This window comes from Trematomus bernacchii, unplaced genomic scaffold (assembly GCF_902827165.1).
Source record: "Trematomus bernacchii unplaced genomic scaffold, fTreBer1.1, whole genome shotgun sequence".
Lineage (NCBI taxonomy): Eukaryota > Metazoa > Chordata > Actinopteri > Perciformes > Nototheniidae > Trematomus > Trematomus bernacchii.
Genome location: NW_022987547.1, coordinates 3,948,077 through 3,968,902, shown reverse-complemented (window position 1 = coordinate 3,968,902; position 20,826 = coordinate 3,948,077). Strand labels below are relative to the sequence as shown.

Sequence of the window (20,826 nt, the reverse complement as noted above, 5' to 3'; positions counted from 1 at the left end):
TGTATTTCTCTCAGCGTGTGTGTGTGCGTGTGTCGGTGAGTGTGTTAGCATGTGTTTGTGTGTGCTCTCACAGTGTCCCGGGATGCCCTTCCTCCATAGGCCTCACATTATACAGCATTCCACAAGGGGGCCCGAGGCTGTGTGCAAGTGGGGAGTGTCAAGGAGAGAGAACGACAACACAGTTTCAAATATAACTGGTGTGGATCCTGAGACGAGGGTGAAAGAGGGGAGAAAGTACAATAACTGTAAGAGCCTTGACTCATTAAGTATGTGTCATCTCTTGTTAGACCCATAAATGAACAATAGTTTATGTTGCCTCAGCATATGAAAAGACACAATTAAAAAAGCATTTAACAACTTCTATTAGGTTAACATAAAGGAGATTTCCACTCCGTATGTTTGTCTTCAACAGACAATATTTAAAGGCAACAACAACACGCTTAAAATACATTTATTGATCCAAACTACATTTAAATCATGGATTCTTTTTATCCAAAGTGCTGCTTAATTGCCCCCATTCCTCGGTGCACTTTTATCTGCACTGTAAATGCGTGTATACTCATGTGTGGAGTGTGTTTATGTGTGTTTGATTTTCCTTTCCTGAGACAGTAATGAGTCACTGCTGATGGTATGCGATACAGGGCACCAGTCATACATCATATTCTCATACGCTCTTGTTTTTCTGCAGCACATAACTGCTGTAGCTGCTGCTGGTGTGTTCAGGCTTGTTGGTAGCTGTTAATAAAAACTCAGGTTCACACAGTTAAGGTTAACTGTGAAGAAATGCTTTTTCCTGTTGAATGTCAAGAAGCTGTTTCTAATTGTATCTACATTTTCTGGACAAATCAGTAGATTTCTGCATGCAGTAGTTTCTAATGGACTATGATGGGGCCAAAGGAATGTTTCCTTAAAATGGGAACAATTAAAATCAGATTGCAAATGAAACTCAACTATTTCCAGGTCTGTACGGCATTGGTTCTGTTGGGCCAACATTGGGGCTGCACGATTTGGGGAAATAATCTAATTGTGATTTTTCTGACAGATATTGCGATTCGATTTGCGATATTTGTTTTTAAGCGACCCAACGGAAGTTTATTGTAAAATGCTGCCATATCTCCGGCTAGGAAGGTCGTATCAACGTGCTCCCGTCTCTAGCAGCCCGAGCTACGAGTGAAATAACTAAACTTACATGAAACTTCCCTTGGGTTGCTTTAAAGTCAAGCTTCAGTTTAAGATTCACCCTGTAATAGATGTAAAACATGTGATGGAGCATTACTAACCTGACTCAGATGGTTTGTTTCACCAAACCATCTAGGAAAGCTCCATTAGAAGCCATTTGGAAAAGTATTTCAAAAATACTTGGCAAGTGATTGGATCAATCTGTCTATCACCTTCTATCATGGGCCACTTCTGATTGGTTAACAATGACTGGTACATGTGGAGCACAGCACTTCTGATTGGTATGGATGACTGACACACAAGAAGAAAAAAAAAAAAAAACGTTCAGCCCTAGCCAACATGCACATTTTCTTTGTCCTGTTATTTTCTTCTTGCTGCATTTTTACAAAATACTTAACGTTTTTTATATCCAAAGTTAAAAGGCAATAAAGTAAGGTCGTTTTTTTTCTCTTCCTCATGGTGAAAAGTCTGTCACCATGAGAGTAGTTCAGTAATGATACCTAGTAAGTCCATAGATCTAATATGACTTTAATGTTCACCACCCGAAAGCCTTGAATTATACACATGCAGTGTATCCACTTAACTCTGTGTGGGTTTAAAGAGCTGTAATAAATTGCCAACTTCTGAAATGCAGGTGAATAAAATAGTCCGAGGCCCCAGTTACCTTGCCTTGTCCACATATTTTCTTATCAAAGTTCAAATTAGGTTCGGAGACACATGAAATCAGATTGACTTCTAAATAGTAAATCTGGCTGCACTGCTTAAAAATAAATTAACTTAGATAAACTAAATTACGTCCAAATGACCAACGTTCCCCATGTCTGTCTTCTAACTGATACACAGTAGCATCACGGCATACAGCATACTGTCTCTTTTACCTAAATCAAAAGTGAAAAAAGGGGTTTGGTCCAGTAGAGGGAAAGAATAGTAGAGGGAAAGAATATAAAGAAAGATCAGCCTTTAATTATATATTACAGTGTGTGTGTGTGCAAGACATTCGCATTCATCGAGCATAACACAATTAATTTGCAGCCAAACTACATTTCTTATCCCATAAATGGTGTAAAAGGTGATTGCCAAAGCCAAAAAAGAGGCTGGGCAGTTCCTCAAACGCTCTGCTCATTTCAAATGGCTTTCTTGGAATTTGCTACTATACCTTTTGTCAGTCCCTCCTACTTTCAGCCTCCCTCTAGGAAAACACATATTTGAAGATAGGATAGAACACAGGGAAACAGGTGTGGCTTTTCCGGTTAATTAATGTATTATCTGTCTTGTCGTCGCCACAGAGATTATATTGACACATGCTCTCTTTAATTGTTACTGCCCACACAAATACAAGTACATACTAATTCTGTACATGTTGCAATACATAAACATGGAAGTATGATGAGGGAAAGAGAGGATCGGCAAAAGCGATTATAAATCTTAAATTATTACAGATTTGGTCTGATTTGGCTTGCTACAGGCTTTTCAGGAAGCCTTCCAAGAATTCAGACAATGAACAGCAAACATGGCATGTTCCTCAGAACAATTCCACATAAGATCTCAAAGACCACGTGTCTCTCTTTTTCTCAGAATTGCCTGCCCCCACAGCACGCTACATTGCAGATAACTTTAGCAGCTAAATCTCATGTTCCCTGTGTATGTACTGTACTTACACTTGACTAGGATCTCTCACAAACGGACAAATGTGCAGAGTCTCTCTCTCTCTTTCTATCTCGCTCTCTCACTTTGTCTCAGAGAAGTGACATGTTTGGCCGTTGGCATAATGACTAGAAAGATAGTGTGTGTGTGTGGTGTGTGTGTGTGTGTGTGGTGTGTGTGTGTGTGTGTGTGTGTGTGTGTGTGTGTGTGTGTGTGTGTGTGTGTGCTGTGTGTGTGTGTGTGTGTGTGTGTGTGGTGTGTGTGTGTAGGTGTGTGTGTGTGTGTGTGTGTGTGTGGTGTGTGTGTGTGTGTGGTGTGTGTGTGGTGTGTGTGTGTGGGTGTGTGTGTGTGTGTGTGTGTGTGTGTGTGTGTGTGGTGTGTGTGTGTGTGTGTGTGTGTGTGTGTGTGTGTGTGTGTGTCGTGTGTGTGTGTGGTGTGTGGTGTGTGTGTGTGTGTGTGTGTGTGTGTGTGTGTGTGTGTGTGTGTGTGTGTGTGTGTGTGTGTGTGTGTGTGTGTGTGTGTGTGTGTGTGTGTGTGTGTGTGTGTGTGTGTGTGTGTGTGTGTGTGTGTGTTGAAAAAGAGGCATGTGCACAATTGACTGTTCCAAGTATTTTCAGCATGAATAGGAGCATGTAGCAGAGAATTACTGTGCTGAGAAGTATGACGAGGATGAGTTTCTGATATAGTCATGAGATTGCATACTCAAACTGGATGGAACATTTGATTTCACACAATAATATTTCATAGTTGAAGCCTAATTTTATGGTATTTGTGGCATCAGCACATTAACAATTCATGAAGGTTATGAAGCCTTATGGAGAGCTTTTTTCACTTATATGCATTAGGGGAGATTCTGAACAGCTTAAAAGATGTTCAAGTTGTTCATACTGACTATAATCACTCAGTATTAGCCGGCACTTCCATTTCTGGGAACCTCGGTTAAAATCCTTTTGTGTATTTAACTCACAGTACGTCAGAGCTCACGACCATAAGGGCACTGGCATTCACTTAAATATCTCTAGAGAAGAATGTGTGGGCTTAAATCAACTTTTTTCCTCCCCCTCCCTATCTCTGCAAATGCTTTATTCTAACGGAAGACAGTTGGCCTGATAAATGATCTCAGATCCTTTGAGTTTCAGCAAAGGGGACATTAGACTTACTGTGAAAGTCAAACCTATAATTCGGGGGATGACACATTCAGACATGCACAAACACACACGCATAAATAAACCCCACCGAATCATTTAGATACACACACTCGCACAGAAGTAGACGGGGAGAGAGAGCACTTTGGATGGCATTTATTCTTGCAGCCCACCTCAATTTTCCATGCTCTTTTGCTGTTTGCTGTACATAATTAAATTGATACACACTTCAAGCCTCTGTCAGTAAACAAAGCTAGCTAATTAGTGCAAAAAGCAATGAGTTAGGATAGCGAAAAATGCTGACCCCTTCTCTGTGGTTATGACCTGTCCTGTATGTGGGCTTCATGTCCCAACAGCCTGGCACAGGGCCGGTAGGAGCCAGTGGAAAAAGACAGGAATCTGAGGCGGTTAATGTTCACTACACAACCCCCAACCTTTCCCCTTCCCACAGCTAACATGCGTTAGCAATTACTGCTAAATCCCAGCATTGCCTACCTGAAGCTTTCATTACATTTTAGTTACCCGAAGAAGGTGAAAGCTCTGACATTTATAGGTTGGTGATGTGGGTTTTCTGATGTTAACAATAACTTTATAAACCCTGCAAGCTAAGATGAGAAGATTGAAACCACTCTCATATCTGTCGTTCAGTATGTAGCCTCAGCCAGTAAATGGTTAGCGCTTTTAGAATAAAAACTCAGAATAGGCACACAGCAAGACTAGAATCTTTTTTTTTTTTTTAACATAATACCATTCCCATACAAATAAACTGCATCCACAATGACATTTTTTGTGAAAACGTATTTTCTCCTGGATTGGTGATGAAGATTTAAACGCGTAATAAATTTAAACAAAACAACACATAAGTGTAACCAAACTACTTTACTATTTTTAGGTAACTGAATTACTTCTTTATGTTTATTAAACTTATAAAACGTATGTGTTTTAGCAATAGTATCCTCAGTTGACCAAATGTACAGTACAATTGCATTATTTTTCCGCTGTGTGTGGGTGATCCATGTTGTTCATGAGGCAGATACAGTAGGAACCTAATCGTATACTGTAGGTCAGCTTGGGCCCTCTTCAGTGTTTCACAGTGTGATGAGGTTATGAAAGGTGGCATGTTATTTGAGCACATGCATGCTAGCTTAGTGTGCTGCTGACTGGAAGATTCCCTGGTCACAGCAGTGTGTGTGTGGGTGGGGGGTGTATGCACCCAAAATAAATGTGTATGAATTGCAGTGCGCTTGAACAAACAGTCTCTTATGATACATTGTAACACTAGACAGCATTATGATTTTTATCATGGGAAATGTTTGCCGCATGTCATGAGACATTCTTTTGATTCACCTACCCTGATCATATCAAACAACGTTTAGTTCCCCCTATTTTATTTTTATTTTGCAAGAGGATGAATTAAAGCATTCTGTCTGCTCTAAATGAGAAATGTACATGGGGCACTCAGTGGATGTGGGCGCTACTCTCTCTGTGTGTCTTTGTGTGGGGTGTGTGGGTGTGTGTTTGTGTATGCCTGTCTGTAGACAGTGGGGCACTGATGCTGAAAGATGTGTCCTCATTTTTGCATTGCACTGGGCTCCTCTGGCGCTCATGTTGGGCTGCTCTGATGTCACGCATGTGTCAGAGCAAACCATTCAGCAGTACAGAAACGGCTGCACAGGGTGATCAAAATGGCATGTTCATCCTCTCCATATCGCCCCCCTCTAGCCTCTCTACTTCTGTGTCACTCTCTTCCTGTCTCTCTTTCTTCATCTTTTTTCACTGTGCTATATGCACTGGAAACTTTGTCATACATTTTGCATTTTTTTAAACTTGCTAGAATCCTAAAGTTGTTTTTCATGCAGAGAGATGCCTCACGAGGGAAGAAATAGCGCCGGCTTTGCTGTGGATGAATTTTAAACTCTGCTTTCACACTTAAAGGTGCCACAATCCTATCAGAGCACAACCTCATTTTATGTGTTTTAAATTCCTCTCACCTTGCCTGCCCCTGTTTGATTGACACTCTTGCTGCAGCTGCTATCTTCCTGCTTTAATTGTTCTTGGATGAACATGCACTGATATAACGGGTCACATTCTTCTAACACTGAATAACCTTTTTTTTTTTTTTTTTTAACTTGCGTTTCAGCATGGAAAAACCTATAGGCAGAGAAGAGTTATTTTTCAGAGGAATCTGAAAAGGGTAGACCTTGAAAAGCCCTTCAGCCTTATAGATGGAGCTTTGCCTCAACAGCTACATTCCTACAGGAGAGGCATATGGTGCAAGCCTTTCTAACTAAGCTATCTTTATGACTATCCAGCTTACTTTTAGTGGAAGTCAATGGTATTGGTTGAAAAATGTTTAAAATCCTTTATTGATATGTGGAGAAAGACTCAACCATATGCAATTCCACTTGAAGTAAGCTGTACCGTCATTCATTTTGTATTTTTACTAGACTGCTGTCCTAGTTATGAAAAGTGCATTTTCTTTTCACCAACATCAAGTTTTCTTTACCCATTGAAGCACACCCTAGTATTACGTTATGTCATATTTTGTTATATTTTGCGGGATAGCAACTAAGACCTAATTATTCTTTTAAAGGAACCCCCAAAATTATTTATCACTTTTCTTTTTGCTCATTTATTTTTAACCACACCAATTAATTTGATCCTGTTATTGACTTAAATGAGATGAAGCTCCTTTAGGTTTAAATGACTTGGAATTCCCCACCATCATTACGAAAGAAAACGTTTGTTGGAGAAGTCGAAACTCACTTGCTTAGGCTTTTTATAAACTGTAGCATTTGACCTAGATGACTAAGAATCTTCATTGAAAAAAATTCCAATGCTGATGAGAAGTTAAACATATCAACAGACCACATGTAGAGACACATGATGTGTGAAGTGAAAAGAGCAGTGGAAGAAGAGTTAACTACGGTTAACCTAAAAACCACAAAACTGTTTTTCTCATAATCTCTAGAATATTTTTTGTATGTCATCGCCAATGCAATCCCCACTCCTGCCACCAGTTTTGCGCTATTATACTCACAATGGAAAGAAACATGGCAATACACCAGCCAGGGTGGGATAGGAGAAGACTGCAAGCTAGCAAGCATAAATGTAAAATAATCCGGATTTGAAATATAAAGGTTGTCTTAAGGAAACTCAATTTGTGGGTTTGTTGATCCTCAAGCATACTCGCAATTTGTTATAATGAATTATTGTTCACTGAACATAACTAAGGGAACTCCAAAGAGCATCTTAAGAAAGGGCAAGTTGTGTTATTAATAAATCACGACAAACCATCAGGAAACAGCACCATGTTTATTTATTGTTTGAATTCTAGTCAATCCATTGAACAGATAAAAAAACACACTGTTTAACTAATTATTTTAACACCCACTCCCTCCACTTGGTATATATTTTTTGTATAGTACATGCGTCTGCAGGAAAGCCACAGATACGCTTTCATTTCATGGTGATTCATCCTATTTTCTTCATTTTTCACCATCTGATTTCTGCACCATACAAATCAAATCATGTTTGGAACAAATGCATACAGCATGTCACTACTAATACACATACACTCACAAACACACAGACCTGCTGTGCAATCTAACCTAATTGTAGTCGTTGTGTGACAGTCAGTGACACTCAGCAGGCCACTCTTTTGTCCCCAGAAGAAGGTCATGTTAAGGAGGATGTCAATGGGGCTTTAGTGCCCTGTGCTAACTTCTCCAATCTGCTGTGTTTTAGCATCCTTGAGTATCAAATGTCTTGTGGCCAGAAGTGCTAGCACAGCAGTGACACACCTGCCTTTGCTTAAAGCTCCTTGATAATTTATTCTTGCATGTGAGTTTACAGACACCAACTGCAGCCAATTTGCTCTTTCTTAAACCTGCAAACCACTCCCTGCCATGGCACAAAAACGGTTTGGAAATGAGGTAAGGCATTCGAGATGCCACAAAGGCTTCTCCGATGTCCTTGTCAAAGCAGAGTCACAAGGCAGGAGTTCAACACTCCTACTGTGATGCCTGGGGCACATGATGTTATCTGTTCACATACACCTAACTTTGCACCATGAAAAGGTTTCATCACTTTCTGTTACTGTTGCAACTTGCAATACACCGTATCTTTCTGAAGGTAGACTAAGAAAAAAAGTACGCTTCCTCTATACTAGATAATCATTTCAGTCCCAAACGTGTATTAAAAACTCCAACTAAACATGTCTCCATACCTAAACTAGTATCTATTTTCAAGTAATGTCATCACAAAACGGGCAAATCTGCCTGAGCCCATCAAAAATGATACTTTGCTGGCAGAAGAAAATGTTCACCAGCATGAAATTGGGGCCCTTAGGCTCATGGAAAATGTACAGTTCTGTGTTCTGCTTTAGACACCCACCAGTCACATGGTAGCTGATGCCAATGTACACGATCTATTCGCATGAAACTTTCCAAAAAAAACGATATCACATGGCAGTCGATGTGCACACACACAACTGATGCTGATCACATACACACATGTATTCTTCTGATACCGCCTGAATCATTTCTTAGACTCTCTCCTCCCTCCTTTTCTTCCTGTTACTTGCGTAGCTTCCTTTGAATTTGGAAATCGGCGGAATTTTCAGTCTTATGTCAATGTGTGTTCAAATTATCTCAGTCTTGCGTGAGTTGGGTGCCTGAGTTTCCCTGCTGCTTTAACGTCACACTTATGAGTTGCTTTAGACTGGTACTGTTATGGCAGAATGTTTATTACAGCGTATTTCTGGTATATTCATTAATGTCACATGGTATTAAGCAACAGTATAGTGGACGGTGTGGTGTTCATTTGGTTTGCTGGAAGGAGGCCCATCTATAGGCAACCAGCTGAAACTCTTCACCAGCAGTTGTATACATTGGCATGTGTGGTAGCTGCTAAATAAGGTCATGAAATCTGGGATCATGTAGAACTCAGAGGATGCAACATATATGACTGTATAAGGTTGGAACATGTCCAAGTTCAGGAGAACTGACAATGTGTGTGCGTTAAACATGTTGAGGGAACATGTTCGTGTGTCATTTAGAAAAGTATATCTAGCCCTGTGTTTCTTCTGTTCTGGGGGGCAGTTCCGCGATTGGCTGCTGTGGCAGCAGGTAATGTTTCCCCATTATTGTTTGTTTGTTGCAACAACTAAATAATAATTACTGATCAGCTATATCTGTGTTTGTGTTTTATTGATTCCTCTCTGTTTCATTCTTTCCTGTTGTGTGAGTGCTGGATCTCTACAACAGTACAAGCTGCTCGCATCCGTGTCTCTGCTATATTATGGCACGTTTCCACTACAGCGCGGAGCACGGTTTAAGAGGGCTGTGACGTCAGCGGCCCGTCTTTGGTTGCGTTTCCACTTGGCCTAGTACCGGCCGGCGGGTCCTAATTCACAGTTTTTCTGGCCTCATAAAATCGCGGGTCTAGGGCCAGAGACAACGAGGCTGAGTCGGGCTGAGTATGCTGAACTAGAGAGAGCATCGCTGGCAAGGGGGCTACAACTACAACAAGATGGACATATTTGACCGTGATTTAATTGTAATACACGTTTCAAAATGATGCCGAAGTAACAACATACTGATACCGGTTAGTAAAAACCATGAATTAATGCTTTGACAAGTCTGCAGACAGACGGCAGGCGAAACACCTTTTAAAATGCGTGTTTTCTAAATGGAGATTGGCTAAGCTAACGCAATATATGCTCCGACCGTCCACACTCACAACAACGGCCTATACAGACATAAATAAAGCAGCGACTGTATTCGCCATGACACAGGCAGTCTGTGGTTTGTACTTGTTTAACTTTTGTCTAGTTTCTGAACATATATGAGGAGCTGTGAGCTCTGAGTGCTAACAGCTAACGGCTGTGTTGTTTTTCTGGGGTTCTCATTGAAGATGACGTCACGGCTCCGCCTACACTGTGTTACTATAGATACTACCCCAGTTCCTAAACTGTAATGGAAATGCGCCATAAAGTGAGCCAGTCCTAACGGGGCCTACCCATACCGAGCGGGGCTGAGCGAGGCCGTGTAGTGGAAACGCGCCAAAAGATTAGTATTAGTGAAATATCAGGCTGTCTTTTAACACTTTCCCCTGTTGTTCTCACCTTATATTGTATTATTTTTCCTTCTTACTCTGTCATAAAGCAGGGTTTTATTTTCCAGAAAAGGCAGTCTTGGAAACCTCTTTGATGGAGCTGACATTTTGGAGTCCGTAATGTGGAGGTGGTCTCTCTTTTGATTAGAACAAAGTGTCAGTTTGTTGATATCACTTGTCTTGGATTGTTGCCTTGCTCTGTAAAGCAGGCACCAAATGCAATTGAATAAACACCATATACCAAGATGTTCTGATCAAGTTTGAATGGGAATACATTTGACACAATCAGGTCTATTTGATCTACTATTTTTGATATATTCTTTCTTTAGTAAAGTGTAATCTTTTTATATTTTTGGCTGCAACAGATTCTTTCCTCATACAAACCGCTTTTCTCTATCACCGTCTGATTTCCCTATTTCTCTCTAACTCCCCTCTCCCTGTGACTGTGCATTGTCTACTTCTCTCTTGTTCTTTTCTATTTGCATCTTTCACACACACTCCCTCTCTCTGTCCTCTCGCCTTTTGTTCATCTATCTCCTCTATTCCACCCCTACTTTTTGCCTCTCACAATTTAATCTCCCTTCATGTACCTTTCAATTTCTTTCACTATCTGTATCGCTCACCTATATGCCCAAAAGCCATTACATATATTCAAGGGTCCTGTATGTGGGTAGATGTTTCTGTGTATTGGCGTGTGCAGCAATCCCGATATCCTAGTCGCCAGTTTGGTGTGATATAGTAGCCGCTGCTATTGTTTGTTTACCTCCCACAGCCACTTGAAGTTCATTAGCAATGCCTTTGCCTCAGGAGGATCATCCACACACACACACACACACACACACACACACACACACACACACACACACAGACTTGCTCTCCCTCTGTCTCTCCCACGGTCTGGTTTTCTCGCACACACATCATCACAACTGCAAGATGAACTGACATAAAGTGACCAACCAACCACTGGGAAATGTCAGAGTAGTTGTGCGATAACAGATCGGTAACTCGCTGCAGTGCTGTCATCCTCCACCTAGCTACTGCATTTGTATGTATTTGTGTATGTGTTTGCATGATTATCCCTTGTCCCTGCACTAGAAAAATCAATCATGGACGTTCTTTTGTTAACAAATAACAATTAAGCCCTTGATCTATTGTGTGGGAAATAAATGGTATCTACTAATTACAGTAGCAGCAGGCAATAATATAGCATGTGACTGGACTGGGGAATTAGCAAAATGCATCAAATTACCACATTTTGTTTATGTTTTTCCAAGCTAAGTATCAAACTATACATTTAATAGAATTACATACTGACAAATCAAAGCAGTTTTTTCCTTTCTGTTCCCTTGAACAAAATCAAGTTTATAAGGTTTCAAGAATTGAGAACTAATACGATATTTATTCAAATACATAAAAAAAAAAATCCTTCTAAATTCTAAATCACCTTGATTTAATGTTGTTAAATTAATTTGCACTTTGTACACTCCCTAGGTCCGCATTGGTCCGGCAGTTTTCTTGTTCTTTTTGTTATAAAAAATACAAACAAGCAAGATTGTCTTTTTCCTCCTTTACCAGATTGATATTGTGCGGAGCAAGACTTTCTCTGGCCTTGCTGATAGAGCAGATAAATAAATAAACTAGATATCGTCTTGTGATGGAATCACAGCAGCCCCAACGCCAAATTGGTCTTCCTAGCATCTTACTTCCTGCGCCTTTATCTCTGACCACACCCATCATTGAACTCTGGCCTACATAGTGATCTGATTTAGGCACCTGAAGTTTTGTGACTGCATCTTGCCCAGTTGTGTCCACAGACAGACGGACATCCAAACACCTAGCACGGTATTCAAAACCTCTCTGTGGTAGTTCCCACAGTAAGTGTCTCCAGGAGCTAATTGTGCCATGATGACACACACAGACCAACAAGGTGAAAACATGACTAGCTGTTGGGTGGTAATTATCAGACACTGAACACTTATTGTCACTTTAATTAACTAACTAATTGAGATAAGATAGGACAAAACAGGTTTAAGGTCCCATCATCCAGCCCTGTCAGTTGAACCTAAAATGTAACCTCTTTTTTTTCCCCCTACTCCAACCATGAGTTACATTATTGGTGCATATTGAGTGAACACAAGTGGAAAGATACCAGACAATATTCAGCCCACAACAAATCATTTCAGAGTTGTCTGTTTGTTACATAACTGCATGAATCATGGGGAGATTTTTTTCCTTTTTTCTTTTTTTTAAAGAAAAAGATGATTTGGATCCAGACTATGCAGACAACTTCACCCAGCAGGGTTTATACACAGAGAATGATGTTGCATTATAAGCAGTGATAAGCAGCCTCTCTTTCTCTCTCCCTCTCTCTCCCTCTCTCTCTCTCTCGACATCCCATAATGATACTCAGACAGACTCCGGCATACACTCACTCGGTCCCGATTGGTAGAACTGTTGCCAGGGAGCGTTGCCGTCTCAACGTGGATAGAATCTGTTGTCTGGTACACTTTAGACATGAGAACAACTGCAGGATCTGAATATTTATAACGAGGGGACTGTTCATATTGAGATTGTATAGACGCAACATAAGCAAGAGAGGAAAGAGCTGCTCCTACTCGGCTCACTTCTTAATTTTCTTTTATGCGTGAATTGCTGTACTTTAATGAGATACTTATGATTGACCTTATATGGGTTTGTCTCTTTAATGTATGTTTGACGTAGTGAGGTTTTTATTATCTGCATTTAGAATAAAAGTTAACTTAACTTCGAGATTGAACTCTGTAAAGTGCTAAATGGCATTTACGTGAATCATAATTGTGTATGACTTTTATAGTCTTATCTTGGAGTGTTACCCTATTGTGTGTGTGTGTGTGTGTGTGTGTGTGTGTGTGTGTGTGTGTGTGTGTGTGTGTGTGTGTGTGTGTGTGTGTGTGTGTGTGTGTGTGTGGTGTGTGTGTGTGTGTGTGTGTTGTGTGTGTGTGTGTGTGTGTGTGTGTGTGTGTGTGTGTGTGTGTGTGTGTGTGTGTGTGTGTGTGTGTGTGTGTGTGTGTGTGTGTGTGTGTGTGTGTGTGTGTGTGTGTGTGTGTGTGTGTGTGTGTCAGCCATCTGGTCAATCGTTTTATTTCTTCATATTATTCAAATATGCCTGGACCTGCTGCTACAGTTAATAACACTGTGCGTAGGTATGAATCCTTTATTAAAATGGATGGAACACATTCCAACAAAGCAGACAACAGCAATCAGAACTGCATTCAGATCTCTTATCTCCACTCACAAGCTAATCCAACACACACACACACGCACACACACACACACACATGCCTGTATTATAGTGCCAAAAGTCACAGCCGGATTTATAACAATGATTATAAAAACACGCCTTGGTATGCGAGAAACTTTGACATGGTAATGCAAACACTGAAGGAAATGAGGACACAGGTAGCAGAGAGTCACACACACACACACACACACACACACACACACACATATAATCACTCGTTAGACAAACAAGTTCGGGGACTTCATGCCTTTATAATTTTTCATCAGGGTTGTGCAAAGTCTATATTTAATGCATGCAGGAGGAGTTTTTGATTTCCGTGTGTGTGTGTGTACAGTACATGGGCTTTTATGCCTGTGTGCCTAGCCGCATAATATACATGCATATTTGTTTCAAATTCATTCGTGCATACATTTACATGAACATTCGGCGGTGAGTCTCTGTATATGTGCAGTGTGGCACTCCGCCGTCCTGTCTGCCTGACTCAACATATTCTTCGTTCACTCTCCTTTGCTCTCCCCCTCCCTCTTGCTTTTTACCCCCCCCCCCCTCTCCTCTCCTCTCCTCTCCCTCTCCCTCTCTGCCCGGCTGGCACGTACATGCATGTCTGTAGACTCTGTACTGTGCTTGCTGCCGTGGCACGCGCCAACCTCACTGCAATGCAGCCCTGTGTGCATTAATTGGCAGAGAGACAGTGGGTATGTGGTATGCAGGGCGGGAAGGATAGAGAACAGGGATGGGGAGGGGGAGGAGAACCGAGGGGCGATGTAAGGACACGGTAGTGACAGCGACTGATGGATGGACCGATGGACAAGCAGTGTGACAGAAGGACAGACAGACAAATAAAGCAAATGTTTATTGCTGAGTGTGCACAGGGAGATTACCTGACTGTGTGTGTATGTCTGTTTGCATTAGTGTGTGTGCCGATTTGTGTCTCGTGTGTCTGACTGTGCTTTTTGTGTGTGCTCACTCATGTGTGCCTATATGTGCCATGCAGATATCACACTGCTGGGGCAGAGCTCTCTAAAGCAAAGTCTGACTCACTGTATTCATCGCTTTGTGATATCCTCCCTTTTATATTTCCGCGGTGACTGAAGAGTAAAAGTTTGCTCAGTTTAGCACAACTTTCTCCACTTGAGGTTTCTTTGGCAAAATATGAAACACAATGTGTCTGGAAATGTTCCGGGGATATGCTCAAATATGAAAATTCTTTGCATCAGCTTTTTATAACAGATTGTTGTAGGGTGAAATGATTTTAAAAACAGGAATGCTAACTGTCTTCATGTCTCCTCGACCAAAATGTGGCACAGAGGTCAGACGGCTTCCTTCATTGTGTTTTCGCCCTGTAAGAATTACACAACATACTGTACAAATGCACTTGCTCATCTGTCACAGCAATTTTGCATTCTTATCCTCCCACGCATATCTCTCTGGAACGTATCCTTTTCTCTTAGCTGTTGTCCTTTATTCTTTCCTTCCCTGACACCGGCTGCGACATCTGGCTCCTGTCCTGCCTTATTCTCATCAAGCTACATTTAGGGAGCTCCTCCATGTGCCGGTCAAAAGATTGTAACAAAAAGCCAACACAGAAATGTCACCTGAATAAGCTGAGCCAGCAAACTGGGGGCGTTAATTAATCATTGAATTTACAACTTCATGTACAAATACAAAATAATCTTGCGTGAAGACAGAACTTCTCTCTGCCTTGTGTGTAGGTGTTTGGCAGAGAGATCCTCGCATGATTCAGAGGAAAATACACAACACTTGCTCAAAAGTATTTTTTTTTTCTAAAACTATTGTCCTCCGAATATTATAAGATAATGGGAGACACCTTAAAATGACAGATTTTTGATGAACCTTTTTAATTGTACAATTTGAATGATTAGAGGAATACTGCATCGCATATATTAAAGCTTCACTAAGAAGTGTTGCTTTACCAAGATGTGACGCATTGTCTCCTGACTTGCGTCAAACAGGGAATTCAGAAGTTTCACGATTCGATGCTTAGTTAAATAACGGTGGCTATGACCTCTGTCAGCTATTCTCATTTCTCTTTTGCCTGTGTCACCCCCGCCCTCTTTCTGTTAGACCGTATAGGCATCCGTGTCCAGGGGCAAGTGGCAGAAGTTGCTTCAACCTAATTGTCTTTCTCTACTCGTACTGTCCTCAAATGACTTTCTCTGTCTCAACTCTCCCCTCCCTCCCTCCCTCCCCTGCTTCTCTCTAGCTCTGCCCAGTCTCTGTCTCCGTCTGTAACTGTAGCCTGTGTTTTTCTCTCCCTCCCACTCCCTGCGACGTATAGATACTGCATTGATCAGACACACGCGCGCAGACACATGCGCACACACGCACACACTGAGCCTCCCACTCCTTTCATCATTGATTCGCTCTGCTCTCTTTTCTCTCTCTCTCTCTCTCTCTCTCTCTCCATTCTCTTTCTCCCCCACTCTCTCTCCCTCTCTCTCTCTCCTTACAGCGGCACTTGTTGAATTCAACCCTTGGAGAATAGAGAGAGGGGGGAGAAACGGAGAGAGATAATGACAGGGAGGCAGAGGGAGGCTTTGAGGCAGCGCTAGAACAGACAGTGAGCAGAGAGAGAATGGGGCTTTGGAGGATATAGAGATAGAGAAGATAGGCAGACAGAGGAAAAAGTCAGTCAGACAGCAGACAGAGAATCATCTTTGAGACAGTGGGAAGGACACTTTAAGTGAAAAAGAGAGTCGGCCAGACGGAGTACACCAGAGTGCTCTCCTTCCATCTCTAACTACTCCTCTTCTGTCCTGGTCCGGACTGCTGATGGGGTGTTAGTGTGTGTCAAGTCTACATGGTGTGTTTTAACCAGAGGACTGGCTTACACAGGTCAGAAGTGTCTGGGATAACAGTGGGCGCTTTTTTCTGCATTTTGCACGTGTGAGCGTCTTTTAGTGAAGGAACGTCGTGTGCTGGTTTCTCCAGGTGAGTGCTTGCGTGTCAGAGTACACAGTTATTTCCCTATGCAGCCTGTACTGTGTGTGTGTATGTATGTATGTATGTATGTGTGTGTGTGTGTGTGTGTTTAGGCATGCACACTTTTATGTAAGTAAGCCAGAGAGCGTGCTTGTCTGTATGGAGTGCATGAAGTGTGAGAGAGAGAGTGAGTGTGTGTGTGAGAGAGGCGGTGACATTTTTTTTTCTTCAGTTTGTATTCCTGGAAACTGTTCTGCAGCATTGCTTAATAATGAAACCAGAGCGTATATGCGTATGCGTGTGTGTGTGTGTGTGTGTGTGTGGAGAAAATAAAACAATGACAGACACAAGGTTCAGGAAAGGGAAGGAAGGTGCAAATATGCCTGAAGTATGTTATTGAGAAGGATCAAACTAAGTGTAGATTGTGTGCGTGATGTCAGTTGTGTTGTTTTGTTTTCTAGCCAGAGTTTACAAAGAGATCAAATGCTGACAGTGGTATAAACTGTCAGCAAAATTGGGGTAGTATGTCTAAACTGTGGCATTTTTCATGACAAAACAAAGTCGGATACAGTTTAGTTTAATCTCAGATTTGCAGGTCATCCAAGTCCATGGTTGAAGCATTAAGTGCAAATCATGGAGCGAGTCCAAGGTTCTTTTAGCCATGTGAAACAACTTAGCCTTAAGGTATTTCACAACGTCCTCATGTACAGTAGGCACGGCATTGTATTGTTGTTTTTCTTTCATGTGGACTGACTTGACTCCATTCTCTCTCCTGCTCTTCTCTCTCACCCACTATCCCAGCATATCTCTCTTTCACACACCTCTCACTTCTCCCTCAACTGCATTCATTTTCTCACTTCATCTCAACTCTATTTCATTCTTGCTCTTTCTTTCCTTTTTAAGATTCTCTCTGCCTCCCTCTGGCATGTCTTTTCATCTTTCACGCATTTTGTTATCACTCCTTCTTTCGATGCCTTTTTTAATAACTTATTTTTGTTCTCTTTTCTTCTTATTTTAATAGATGCGTCTCTCAGTGGCGGAGTCTGCAGTGAATATCTGAAACCCCAACTTCCTCTTCTTCTGCGGCCAACATGTCCCAGCTGCTCCATGTGGAGATCCCGAACTTTGGAGCCACGGTTCTGGGCTCCCTCAACGAGCAGCGCCTGCTGGGACACTACTGCGATGTGTCCATCCTGGTCAAAGGTTGGTTAGTTTTGAAATCTAGAAATTATATTTATGTTACAGAACTTTGAAATTATACTAGAATCTTGTATCTCACCTTTTTTATTCTGTTCTCTGTTATTCCCATCAACCAGGTCAGGCTTTCAAAGCCCACCGGGCTGTTTTGGCTGCCAGCAGCCTCTACTTCCGTGACCTCTTCAGCAGCTCAACCAAGAGCCAATTTGAGTTGCCCTCCTCAGTCACACCTGCTTGCTTTGAGCAGATCCTCACTTTCTGCTATACAGGGAAGCTAACAATGGCAGCTAGTGAACAGCTGGTGGTTATGTACACAGCTGGCTACCTCCAAATTCAGCATATAGTTGAAAGAGGCATGGACCTAATGTTTAAGGCAAACTCACCTCACTGTGACTCACAGACAGCGGGGTCTTTAGAGGAGACAGGATCCGAGCCGCAGAGTCCTTGTAATAATGGAAACGGCTTAGCGGTGGCTGCCCTTTTGGGAGCCCCGGGCTGGTCTCCATCCCTACTCATGCCCCAGCGTAAGATTAAACAAGAAGGGGGGGACCCAACGCCCCTGACAATACCTATGACGCAAAGCAAGATCTCCTCTTCGGAGTTGGGGAGTCGGCTGGCGAGGGCCAGTTCCCTGTTCTACACGACGGCTGGTGGGACCGCCATCCCCGGTATGCCTTCGTACCACATTCAAGGGGCTGGGGCTGGTGGGGGTGGAGGAGGAGTTGAAAGGTCAAGTCCTGGATCATCCAGCCTGCCCACCACTGACAGTCCTACATCCTACCAGAACGAGGACGAGGAGTTTGAAGAAGAGCCATATGATGGGATCACTGAGGATGCCTACAGCCATCTCTATGGACGTTCAGCTAACCCCTATGGGAGTGAGTATTATGTCAAATTAATGTTTTTTTAAATCTTTGTGAAGTGTTACAGTGCTTTTGTGTTTTTGGTTGAGAGCACTTATCACTGACGCTAGCTCTGGAATATTTTTCATCTTTAAAAACCTCTGCAAATACAGTTTGTTCTCAGTTATAGCCCAAAATTAATTTTCCATTTCCATTTTATTCCACATTGATACGTATTTAATTCCTAACTGAAATTATCAAAATAGCTAATGCTAATGCCAACAAGAACATTTCAATGTCAACCATCCATCAATATGCTCTTTTCTTGCTATGTAGAATCTAAGTAAGTGAATTACTTTCTCAATTGCCCTTGGCTCAGATAGGGAAATTCATCTGATATCTGACTGATCTAAAAGTAAAACTCTGCATGACTTGCAGAAATACAGTACATACAATGAATGTAGGGTTTATTTAACACGGTTGCTCCTTGTCTAGACTTCAGTATTGTGCGAATAAAAGTGATGTACATTTATTTCATCCCAGCTACATTATTTACAGTAATCTTTCATAAATCATGTATCCTGAGCATCTAGGAAAAAGCAGGATGTTGTGCCTCCAGTGTGTGTGTGGGTTCTCTCAGCATAAAGATAGCTTTATGGAGTTATGATTGGAGTGCATCGTGACCAACAACACACTCGGTATCACAGCTCCAACAGCTGGTACTTTACTGCTTTCTGTTATAGTCTTTATACTGGTGCAGGTTCACCAACACCTGTGAATATGTATATGCTTTATTTACTTGTGTTTGAATTCACACAGGGACAGGGACTCTCAAACTCACATGTGTGCACACAAACAACACACACACACCTTCCATCATTGTTAGCTTCCTGCAGCTCAAAGGCATCGCACAGGTTTGTCAAATACTAGAGTTTCAGATATTTATGAAACCCACTCTATCTGCAATCAGTCAGAGCACCCCGGGGTGACATTGTGGGATATTTGAGAGCATTGCCCATCTTTCTGTGTGTGTGCGCGCATGTGTGTAGGTAGTTAGAAGTGTGCATTAATCCACACTTTTCTGTATTCACTTTGTGAATGTGTGGCAATTAATTGATTACTTCTCCTGTTCTGTGTGTGTGTGTCTGTGCGTGTCTATGTGCACGGAAGGTGTGCATACACACTCACAAGTCATCTCAGAGGTTAGGGGAGGCAGTTTTGTAAGAAAGAACCTAACACCCAGCTCCAGATCTGTCCCTCTCCCAAACTCAAGTTGCTGATGCAGCATCATGACTGGGATACATCTGCAATGCTCCAAAACATTTATAAAACACAACAAGCTGATGAGTTTACATAAACCTGCTCTGTGAATTAAATCGTGTACCCTTTATTTAAATAGAGGGCACAGAGGGAATGGATGGAAGTTGTTTTTCTTTTGTGGTTTATACACTGGTCTGATCTTTGTATGGATGCATACCAAGTGATCTGTCTCTGATTTGCTGTGTAAGAAAAGCTTTCTGAACCCTTTCTGTTTCCTTTTACTTTCATCAGTCCAGGAGAAGCCAGAGATGGCTTCGATGCCCTTGGCCTTGGAGAGCCGCAACTGCGTGCTGATCCGCAGGGACCTGGTGGCGCTGCCTGCTAGCCTCATCAGTCAGATAGGCTACCGCTGCCACCCTAAGCTCTACACTGAGGGGGACCCCGGGGAGAAGCTGGAACTGGTAGCTGGTAGGCACGCACACACAAATAGGAATTCACATGCATGCATTTATTTCACTTTCATCACATGTACACATGCAGAGAATAACGTGCCATTAGTCAATTGGTTAGTATTCATACTTTCACCCTTTACCACATTTAGATCATCAATTCTTCGATAGTCAGTTAAATTAATACGATGGGATTCATTTAAACTATTAAATATAGAACTTAAAGGTCCCCTATTATACTGTTTTTCATCAATATATTATAGGTCTCAGATATATACAAACATGTTTCTGAAGTGTTTGGCTCGAAATACCAAATAGATCATGCATTGTAGCATCCCATAATCCCCTCTGTTTCAAAAGTGCTGATTCTCTGTCTGTTACTTTAGATGAAAATAAGGAGCCCAACGCCCCTCTGCGAGATATTTGGTTAAAAAGAACACAATGGTGCTCTAGGAGGAGATTCAGGTGATAAGGTGGCGGCCTTGGTTGGTGATTGGCTAATGGTTACACAAGCCAAAAAATCATGACATCATAAAGTGGCCAAAATCTGATCAGACAGGTTTTTATATAAATGGATCAGGACAAAAAGTGAGAGAATCTTTTTTCCTGAAACTTGAGGGGACATTGTATATTTTTATGTATAAAAGATTTTTATGTATAAAAGACATGAAAAAGTGGATTTTGCACAATAGGTGACCTTTAAGAGAACTCCAGGTTTTGCATTGTAATATAGAACACCTTTAAAAAAGAGACATCTTATAGAGCATGAA

The 20,826-nt window shown here is 41.7% G+C and overlaps 1 protein-coding gene across 2 annotated transcripts in view; it reads left to right on the top strand.

The window, feature by feature from the left end:
* Positions 1 to 20,826, top strand: part of LOC117476425 (nucleus accumbens-associated protein 2) — a 30,234-nt gene that overhangs the window by 2,173 nt on the left and 7,235 nt on the right. Inside the window, exons 1-4 of one of the 2 annotated variants that reach the window (XM_034122969.1) lie at positions 15,751 to 16,317; positions 17,330 to 17,511; positions 17,625 to 18,383; positions 19,899 to 20,075. In XM_034122969.1, the coding sequence (XP_033978860.1) occupies positions 17,400 to 17,511; positions 17,625 to 18,383; positions 19,899 to 20,075 (1,048 nt within the window). In that variant the 5' untranslated portion in view covers positions 15,751 to 16,317; positions 17,330 to 17,399. Of the gene's footprint in view, positions 1 to 15,750; positions 16,318 to 17,329; positions 17,512 to 17,624; positions 18,384 to 19,898; positions 20,076 to 20,826 lie in introns of those variants that run through there. The other variant, XM_034122970.1, reaches the window with a different exon arrangement.